The 10,853-nt window shown below is 33.8% G+C and overlaps 1 protein-coding gene across 2 annotated transcripts; it reads right to left on the bottom strand.

Annotated features, from left to right (window-relative positions):
• Window positions 1-2,007: 2,007 nt before the first annotated feature.
• Window positions 2,008-10,494, bottom strand: LOC133801248 (lysine-specific demethylase JMJ21-like). 2 transcript variants are annotated; one of them, XM_062239421.1, is made up of 16 exons: window positions 10,205-10,492; window positions 9,934-10,047; window positions 9,763-9,818; window positions 9,425-9,567; window positions 8,141-8,338; window positions 7,815-8,014; window positions 7,402-7,501; window positions 6,731-7,306; window positions 6,382-6,504; window positions 5,426-5,506; window positions 4,992-5,320; window positions 4,619-4,873; window positions 3,711-3,795; window positions 3,355-3,583; window positions 2,934-3,102; window positions 2,008-2,367 (listed from the first exon to the last, which is right to left on the bottom strand). In XM_062239421.1, the coding sequence occupies exons 1-16, from the start codon at window positions 10,351-10,353 to the stop codon at window positions 2,229-2,231; spliced, it is 2,946 nt and encodes a 981-aa protein (XP_062095405.1). In that variant the 5' UTR covers window positions 10,354-10,492; the 3' UTR covers window positions 2,008-2,228. The 2 variants fall into 2 exon arrangements, with proteins under 2 accessions (XP_062095405.1, XP_062095406.1); XM_062239422.1 differs by lacking the exon at window positions 9,934-10,047 and having other exon boundaries at window positions 10,205-10,494.
• Between the last annotated feature and the right edge of the window lie 359 nt (window positions 10,495-10,853).

Below are 10,853 nucleotides of genomic sequence, written 5' to 3'. Positions count from 1 at the left end.
ATTTGTATGTATAGTTCGATAATGGTCCAAGAGTCTAGATTAGTGGGTCATTACACCAAATATGTGGCATATTTGGATATATCTCATATATCTAAATATTGTAATTCTCTATTATATGTTACAATATGTGACACTCTTTGTCACATTTATTTAAGCTAAAACATTATATTATAATATGATATAATATTACATTATATTATAAAATAATATAACAACATATATTAAGAATTTGAGGATAAAAGAGTCTTTTATGCAAATTTATTAATATTGAAAAATTTGTGTCAATATAAATAAATAATATTAAATAACGTTCCAAATTATAATTAGTTAATTTGAATTTGAATTATTTATTTAGTTAATTAATTATAAGACAAATAAATAAAAGGCCTTGAATTTAGCCCAATTGGGATTTAAATTCAAGATAAAGTGATTAGACCCAACTAGTTATGTGGGGCGCCCAAACTCTTTATTTTTAGTTTATTGTTTTAATTAATTTAATTAAAATAAAGTCCACTTAGTTGCCTATATAAAGAATGTAATGTCCAGAATTTTCAGGTGGTGTTTCATTTTATTCTTTTGGTAAGCGAAAGAAAAAGAAAACCTAGACACTCTTCTCCTTCTTGGTCGCCCATCACACTCTCTCTCCCTCTGATATTATGTCTCAAGTGCTGAGAACTTGCTCACACTTTGTTAGACTTGATTTAGATTGGCTTGGAAGACTTTCGTATCATTCTAAGTAATTTAGATTCTTGACTATTCCTAGCATTTAGTAAGGACAAAATGATAGAGAATCTACAAGAATGATACATTGTTCCGTTACGTACTTCGCAAGTTTTTTTTTTTTTTTTTATGTATTTACTGTGAGCATGTTTTGGTGTTTTCTATTTTATATTATGTATATGAAAATAGAAAACATGCAACTAGACGAAAATTTAAGATCCAACATAGATTTACAGTGACCCAACCCACCTCTACTCGAAGTGTAGATCAGAGAATGAGGAAGCCTAGATCCACGAAAAGAGAAAGCCTAGATCTGAGAAGGAGGAAGCATCAATAAAGGAAGAAGAAGAATAGTGTGGGAGTTTAGGGTTAGGGTTTGTTCATGGAAGAAGAAGAAGAAGAAATTATGGGGAAGTAGTTTAGGATTAGGGTTTTCTTAATAGCATGTGTTTTATCTTAAATCTGAATGTGGGATTTTATTAATTTGATTTTTATTCTTTGTTTAAAAAAAGTTTATGGTATATAAGTTTACTAGCATGATATTTTAATTTTACAGTAAATACTTATTTAGTGTCCTGTATTTTGTAAAAAATACAGACTAGATAACCTTTATTTTCAATAATATTTCTCTGATACCCTATAATTTGAAATCGAATTTTATCAATAAATTTTTATCAATAATTAAATTTAAAATTCATAAGTCCCTTTTATTTGCCTATGATCCTAGTTATAGGTGGATTTTAGTGACTTGAGCTACCAAGTTCATTTGAGTTGATTTTGATATACGAGTAAGATATCGTATCTTTTGTCAAAATATACAAATCTATATAAATTTACAAAAATCCATTTATTAACTAAAGTAGTACGATCTTTGATTTCTGATTATGAAGCTATGGCATAATTGAAATTTGAAAGCAAGTATACAAATATAAAATATTTCATGACAAGTGTCACTTATATTTATAAAAAATTGTACATAAATTGAGTTGCACAAAGGTGAGGCATTTATTTACTGAGCATATTCAAACACACATAACTAATATGACCTCAATGCTTTAATCTTCCCAGGATATAAAAATTAAGTATGGATGGGTATGGTTATGGCTATGCTCTCTCCATTAACGACACTAGTAGAGAAAATTAACTTAATCCATTATTATAAACTAAACTCTAGTGGCAACTAGCTGAAATTTTTCAATTTTTGTTAATAAATTTTAGTTACTTTCCTCGTTTAAGAAGAAATTAATTATTATTGAATCTCAAACAAATAACTGAAAAGAAAAAAAAAATCGTAATGGCATTGGTATATGCCTAATCCAATAAATAACTATTATTTATTTTAGCAGTATTACAAGCAAAAAATACAACACAAAAATTGATACATAAACTACAACAAAATGGTAATGGAAAAAGAAAGAACCAGTTTTCCGCCAAAGTTGTGATGACAATAATATTGGCATTTCGTGTTCAGCAAAAGTTTGATCGGTATAAATGCTGGGGAAAAATGATCAAAGAAAACCTTTGTAATTGTTTAAGTCGCCCCAGACAGTTTGCTCAACTTCTTCCCAGGATTTTGCCGCTTTTAGTTCGTTCCATATACTAAATATAGCTCCCAATATATTATCTTCATGAACAATACAATAGCACCTACAGTGGATAATGACACATAAAAAACGTTAGTTTAATGAAAAAGGTGATACGTATGCATAGCCATAGAAACTTCTAATTAGAACACTGAGAAATTGCAAACTTAAAAGTCATTGTTGAGATCAATAAAAAAGCTGATGTAGTTGCTATGCAACTTTATTATGGTCATCGCATAACCTTTTTGTTTATTTCACGTTCACTAATCAATCCAATATATCTTTTTCTTCTCAATAAAAAACAGTATTCAAAACATCCAAAAGGGAAGGCCACAAGTCTGGTAAGTTGTTTCAAAGTTATGCAGAATTAGCCAACTGCCAACACATTAATTATAATTACTTAATTATCTACGCCTTATAGTTTTCAGCTACCACATTTTTTTTTAACTTCAAACTCATTCCAACTTGCTTCAATTGATGCATATCCGATAATCAGATTGGTCGTAGATGAGAAATTTGCAGCGCTTTTGCCAAAAGATCTCACATAGATTATATTGCACCTAATCCTAAGAAATCGAGTTATGAGATGAACGAGCAAACGTATATGGAGAATAGATGAGTATCACTTACATAGCATGGTACGATAATCGTCCATACTTGTCACCACCCTCCACTGACTTGGGCTGGTATAAACTTTTAACCAACGGAAGTTTATAACTTTCTAATAGCTGCTTAAGGAGGCGGGGGTCGCCTCTACAAACATCCAAGTATATGGGTATCAAGTCATAAATGGGGTCGCCTGCACAACAAAGAAAAACATGACAATAAAGTATGGATAAACATGATAAGAGTACAAAAGTGTTAAAAGTACACGAGAAAACATAAGTTGTTAAGAAAAACTAGCTGTGATCACAAAACTCCTGTCACAGATATTTGGATCTTCGGCATCCATATCATGCATAATGTTTTATTAAGGTCACGATCAAAATATACGGCAAACCAACACATATATCAATAAGTGGACCAGTGATATTTGAATGGAAGAACTAACCGATAGAGAGATTACTGAAATCAAGAAGGTGGCTAGGACGCCATGATTTTTCACATGAAGTGTCATTGCAGCCATTCAATGAGCTATTACATTGTGAATTAGCTTCTTTCAAAGCTTCACTCAATCTAGAATTCTTATCACCACATTGTTCCATGTGAATATTGTCGTCCATAATATCTGAGTGTATCCAGGAGAGGGATTTACAAACTTTGCCTCGATCATTTTCATCCTGACAAAAAAAAAACAAAAGAGTAAAAGGGAGGGGGGGGTCAAGATTTATAAAACTTATAAATAGTCGATCATTCTGACAAAGTAATCTTGACATGATTAAACATGCGAATGGATGAGTAAGAGACCTCAAAAGCGTATAGCAACTCAGTAAAATTATCTGGGATGTATTCATCAACTTTCTCAATTAGAAAGCTAGGAATTGGATCTCCCCTGCAAAATGTAAATCAAAAACTTTAGTAAAAGAACCACATCAACCCGAAAAAAGATTTATCTACATCAGTGGGTAACTAGCGAAAGTTTCAGAGATATATAGAATTCAAGTACAAACTTCAGCATCATCAGTCTCAGATGACCATGTAGATTTGAGCAGAAATGCGCAATAGATCTTAAGTACTCAAGAATTAATAGAAGCCTGAGCACGATTATCTCAATGAAAAAAGATACAGGTTTGTTTTAAAAGCATGCACTTTATGAACAATAGACACTGTTTTCTGTAAAAAGGAAAGAGCAGGTTACTTTTAAAAAACCAATTGATTGCGCACACGCGCCCACACACGCACATGCACACATGTGCGCACACACACGCACACACGCACACACACACGCGCACACACCATTTTCTTACTTTCAAGTAGTTGGACTGCTATGATTTTGAACACATTACATGTAACTATTGGAGAGCCCAGTGAACCTTTTCCTAGGTCATCCAGCAAAGCATACGTGCTTTATTATAGAAGATAACATCCATAATAATTAGGCCCAATTGAAATTTATTGGTTAAAAATTCTAAAGCTGTACTAGGACAAAGTGAATTCATAATTTTCAGGGTTCAGAGGAATCTGACACCCATTTGGATACCCTCTCTATTTGCCTTAATTTCAAAATTGGGGAATATCACTAGCCATATAATAATTTGTTTCAGGGTAAATCTACAAGAATACGCACACACACACACAAATCATTTATGAAACATATACTGTAATAGTTAGTTCTTCACAAGTGAAACCTCTTGAGTGTGTGAATATAGTAGTACCATTTAGTCAAGCGGCTAGAGATGTCCTTTTTCTTCCTATTTAGAGTTTTAACGAATATGTCCCATTCAGCTGGCATATTTGATTTATGAAAAGCAGACTCCACAAAACCATTAGTATGGTTAAAGTCTACTGCACTTTCAATATCTGAGAAATTTGAATTACGAGATGGAAGCGGCAACAGATGAAGGTGACGTAGCTGCTCACCAAGAAAGGAAGCTAAATTTAACTCCTCTTCCCAGTCTAGTTTATTTCTTCTGCAAAAAGAAAGATGAGAAAAAAAGGGCTCAAGGCTTATGGAAGAATTATCCTACCTAACATACCTACAAATCAATATCATCAAATGCGACTTAGAGATGCAACAAGATTACTTACAATTGTGCAAATATTTTTCCTTCACATCTTTTTGTTATCATGAATGGCCATATCCTAGTGCCCCCAATAAAATTGACTGATGTAGTTGACATCCCAGCTTTTCTATAGTCATGCTGTTGCTTACTCCAAATGCCAAAAGGGAAACTACCTACTTCATGTTTCTCTAAAAGAAAATCACACTTTGAAATCACTTCAGGAACTCCGCTTCCATCCCAAGGTACAATCTTATAAGATCCATTTTCAAGATAGAGTATCCCACTGCTCAAAACTTCAGGAATATAATTTTGCAGAGGAGAGTTGACTTTACTTAGAAGACTGTGAAATTGAAGCTGTAAAATACACATAAGTCATAAATATACATAAAAATGACACACGCACACACACACATAAATATATTAACCATATGTTTATTTATAAAGAAGTTGAAGATTGACCTCAGTGCCTAAACCATAAAGTGAGGCTTCCAGTCCTTCTTCAACAAAAATTTTCACCACACAGTTTGGCAGGAGATAAACCTGTTGCCAATGAATAAGACATGTCAAATTATTTACCCGAAACTTCATTTGCTTTCATAAACATGTACATCACTTTTTGATCCAACATCCATCTATAAACTTACAGAAGATTCAATCTCAGATAAAAAGTAAAATGTAGGAAATCAAGCTAGTCAATATGATTCCTAAAAATCAGGGATTGTGATTATGTATAACAGATTTTAGGTTTATTTTAATTGTCTTTATTGCTGTAAATATCATAGGTCAACTTTCTTTATTTAGCTGATTTTTTTTCCTATTTGTAAAGATCAAATCTGATCTTTTTCTCTGTATAAATACCCAGCTGTGTATCAATAAACAAATAAGAAGCTATTCTCCAAAAAGTTTCAAAAAAAATCTAAGCATTGCACCTTACAACCAAAATGACTGGTCTACAAGTCTCAGTTTCAGCACAAAATGCTATTAAAATTTCCTTGGAAATATCTCCAAGAAAGTAATTGTTTTGAGTCACCAGTTGACAACTCATATAACTCTTAACCTACATATGAAGACTAATAAAATGTCATGTACTGATCTTCAATTCTCAAACTACTGCTCTACAATCCATCATCTGATCATACTTAGGTTCACAATTGCAACTCCTAAACCTCCTCTAAATCACCTATCAATGCTACTAACAGCTAATTATAGCCAAAAGATCCAAATCACATCAAACATTGGCTAAGTAATAAGTTTATCCAAACAAAAACCCATGCGCAAAAGCACTCATCCAGCGAGAGAGAGTTATCTAGATTCCCCACCATAAGTTTCCCACACAGTTCACAGAACTAATATTACCTATATCTATGCATATCATAATATAAGTGAAAATCATGAATCATAGAAAACTAACTCACAGGATTGCTACCAGTGCCAACAGGAAGCCTTTCAAACTCTGTAGGGGGAGGCAAATTGTGGAAGGCACATATTTCAGTCATGCATTCCGCCCATCTGCCAGCATCTAATGCGATACATGCTCCCTATAACATTGAAAGCAAAGATATTAACAACGTGAGGAAAAAAAATCTTTCAAAAAATAAAATTAACTAGTGCCTTTTAGAAAAGTTCTTGTACGTTTAGCTTAGTAAACGCGGGTCCTTTTACAAAAATAGGTGCCAATATATCCACATGACGAACAGACAGACAAGGAAACATCAAGAATTATAGATAGTTCGTCCATTTTGACCAAAGAGAGAATTTGAGTACCTTCCATATTAGCTCTCTCATTCCTGGTTTTCCAACCCAAAGCCTGTACAACCATTCTCTCATTTCCCGTTGTCCCATGCAGTTACCTGAGCTCCAAGGAGAATTATAGTGGTCTCTCTCTTTATCAAGAAATGTAATTAAGAAATCTATATCATAAGTAAAACCATTTTTCCACAATTTGTAATTTTTGGAGACAACATGATCCATTTTTCTATATGTTGGATCCTCTCCAGGTTCAATGATTCTGCGCCTTTTCTCTTCCCTCAAAAGGTTAGAGCAAGTCAAATCATCATTATCAAGAGATATGTTGTTTTTGACATTATCAAAACCATCATCATCAAGCGCAAGCAATCCAGCACGGCAGACTCCCTTATGACGGTATCCAGGTGCCATATCCAAACAAACAAATTCAAAGTTTCGAGAATTTACAAAATTCTGTGTAACAGCAATAGTTGTTTCCAGATTTAAGACACAATGCCACCATCCACTTGGAACATAAATTGTCTCCCCAGGAAGTTGGGTACACTCAATTGGCTTATCTTCATCAGCAAGGAGTGGATAAAAATCTAACCACCACTATTCACATATATAAAAATTCGTAAGAGTAAATTCAAGAAAGGCAAAGAAAGATACCCAATAACAGAAAGAGCTAGAACATCTGAATAATGTACCTGCAATGAAGTTGGAGTATCGATAACGACATCGCCATCTTCTTCATTTACATGAACTGTTACACCTAAAGGTACTTTTCCCGGAGGGTACAATGCCCATCTGTATAAACAAGATTGCCAAGCTCTTTAGATGCATAATCAGGACAAAAGATTGTGTAGCCAATTGTGGTTAATCATTTAGGAAAATTTATCTACTTTTTAGTAGATTTTTCTTTGGAGGAGCCTTGGTTGTTAATTATCAAACTAGCAATTTCTTATTCAGTCAAAAAAAACAAGTTGTCAGTTTGCATACATTCTAACCCAAGAGTACAATAAAAGCATAGTTTCAAGAAGATTATATTTTTCAACAGCTTCACATCCAACAGGACATAGCCAAAACTGATACTGCTTTTAAGACGACAGTAGACCTTCACCTTTTACGACCACATAAAAGGGTATTCCAAGCACTAGTAAGAGCTGGATCAACATGCCAAGAGGCACCAGACCTCTCTGGTCCAATAATAAGCCATCTATATGGAGGTCGCTGATCTCTGTCTAAGATATCAAAAAAGTCTTCTTCAAAAAGATGTGGCACATTGTAATCCTTCAGCAAGCCAGGTGCAACTTCCCCAAACTGCCGAAACATTAAATCTAGAGATTAAAATAAAATAAAATAGAGCACACTCACAAATGTATGTGTGTAGAAAGAGAGAGAGAGAGAGAAAGCATGCCATATACGAATGCATGACCGTCAAAGTACCTTATCGTCAAAAATATATAGGGGATCCTCATCATGCTGCAGTTTCATGTATGAGACATAATCTTTGAATTTCATGGAAGTTTTACTCGAACTTCTCTGCGAAATCTTGAATGATGTATCACCATAGCTCATCAGTAACTGGTCTGTTGTCCATGTATGCTTTGCTGGCCAAGTGTCGGCTAGGCCATTAAGCAAAATCTGTTACATGATTCAACAGCTAAAAATGTGAACACTGCTTAATAAAAGCAAAAACTCCTAATGACAAGAATACTGAGTATATGGCCTTCTCAATAAATAAGGTTCTGTTTTATTAGTGTTTAAGTAAAAATAAAAATTTTAAAAAAATTGAGGGGAAAAAAGACAGAATTCATCTTCCCGTGTTTCTACAACTAGCTTTGTTTATGTGGTAAATATTGTAATCGTGGTATAACTAATTATCTGTTATATTTTCAGTTAAACATCAGTTAAGTTAGTTTCTTGTTTTTTAAAGAACTTAGCTAAGCTGTCCAAGTTCTTGAAGACCAACGTGTGTGTGTATATATATATATGTGAGGCTCAAGTTTCAGAAGAAATATAAGTGAGAAAACTGAGAAGAGAGCTCTGGTTTCAGATTGAAGAGGTTTGCCAAGAAGTTCTGATGCAGAAGGTTTCGGCTCAGAGGATTCCTAGGAGAGTTGAGTGAATCTCTGTATGAGTGTTTGAGGAAATCTTTGTACTGTGAGAGGTTCATTCTTGAGTGAAAAATCAGAGTGTTTTGAGAGTGATTAGCTTGGTGATCTACTGGTTTTCTTGTACAGATCAGATTAGTGTATTCTGACCAATTTTGAGCTTTTGTAATCATGGTGAAACAATTGTCAAAGATCAATAAAACCCTTGTGGAAAGCTGGATGTAGGCTAATTATTTTGGTTAGCCGAACCAGGATAAGTTTTGGTGTTCTTCTTCCTTATTACTCATATTTGTTTAACATATGTTTTTGGACTTAACATCGATAAACTATTTGTTCTGTTTGAACTTAAAGTTTCTGATCATATAAATTTAGAACTGATATTTGTTTAGCTTTGATCTTCACCTTAAATTCTGTTTTTCTTCCCACAGTTTATCTTTTAGAAAATTTGTGATTTATTTCAATCAAGAATTATAATGTCAGTGAAAAGGAAAATGTCTTTAATTTAAAGGTGCAATGTATTCTAATAACACTTGTAAAAAAAACGGGATGAAACCATTCTACCATCTAAAATCAGTATAGTTGTGCGAACTCGAAAAGTAAATTGTTAACAACATACCGGTTTCTTCCCATCATACTCGGAATAGAACTCTTCTAAAGAAGGGTTTTCCTTTCTATCCACATTACCCTTGTCAAAATCAAAACCCGCCAATGTGGTATAGCACCTGTATAGTCTTTTATATAGGAACCAAGAGTTGAATCCTGATGAAAAGTAAATAGGCAATGGAAAAGCTTATTTTTGTAAGTACTCCGAAAAATATATTCTTTACTAATCTTCAAAACGAACTAAGGAGAATAATATAAAACAAAATAATCAAATACACAACACAGAAAACTCAAAAAGAGACCACGAAAAACTTCTGCAAGTCAATAATCTATACACAAGTGATTATTTACCATCAAAACGTAATTGTTTTCCGCCAAGTTCATCAGTTTCTCCAACTACATGTTCTCTGCAACCAAAAATATATAAGTTCAAAAAGAAAAAAATTATAAAAAGGAAACAAGCAAAAAGAGGAATAATCCAAATAACAAAAAGCACAAATATGTTAAATTTCAGAGACATACAACAGATGCAATGTGGTTTTTTTCCAGGAGCCTTTATACTGAATTGGACCATTGAGATTGCGAAGGCATTGATTCATCCAGAGCGGTTCTTCGTTGCACAATATGTACATCACACTACGAAAAATAAATAAAAATATGACATACACGAATTACACTAACAATTTCCATAACGCTACAGTTCCTATTCGGTTCTCCTTCATTGCACAATTCATTTTCCAAACAAGTAAATTTTCAGAAGAATGAATGAAGTAATGATGGGGAAAAAAAATACCTGCTGACACAAGAGAGGCGAGCAAGGTCGGGAGGAGTGAGATATTCCAAGATAGCGCAGACGAGTTCATCGGGGAGAACTCGGAGGTCTCCAAGGGCGGCCGACCGGCGATCCCGTAGCTCGTCCGCCGGAGCGCCGGGATTCTCCATTTGTGAATGTTTATTATTACCAGATCAGAGACGACTACTGTTTCGGTAGTTGAATCGCAAAATTGAAACGGAGCGGTTTCGGTTCGTTGTTCTCGTTAAGGAAAGAGAGCGGTCTTTTACTTAAGATTTAAGCCCGCTTCGGCGGCTAATGTACGCGTTGGCGCGTTGTGTTCGCGGATTGCTTACGCCACCTTTTGTCCATTTAATTCTATTTTTTAATTTTAATGAGTCTTTTTTATTGTTATTTTTTTTAATAGTTGCCGTGTGGAACTAAAACTACATGTCGTTTTTACTCAAGCTGCTACCGTTTACCAGAAATGACAAACGACATATATCGTCTTAATTAAAATTTCTTGTCGTTTGACTCATAAATGTAAAACCACGTTTATCTATTTAAATACATATATTTTTGGGTATGACTAGGGTGCACCCCTAGTAATGGGCATACCACCTGTTCCTATTTTTTGATAGCGAGATAATTTTTGGTGAATTTCTTTTAT

The sequence above is a fragment of the Humulus lupulus genome, chromosome 9 (assembly GCF_963169125.1).
Source record: "Humulus lupulus chromosome 9, drHumLupu1.1, whole genome shotgun sequence".
In the NCBI taxonomy this organism is placed as follows: Eukaryota; Viridiplantae; Streptophyta; class Magnoliopsida; order Rosales; family Cannabaceae; genus Humulus; species Humulus lupulus.
This window is presented reverse-complemented; position numbering and strand designations above follow the sequence as displayed.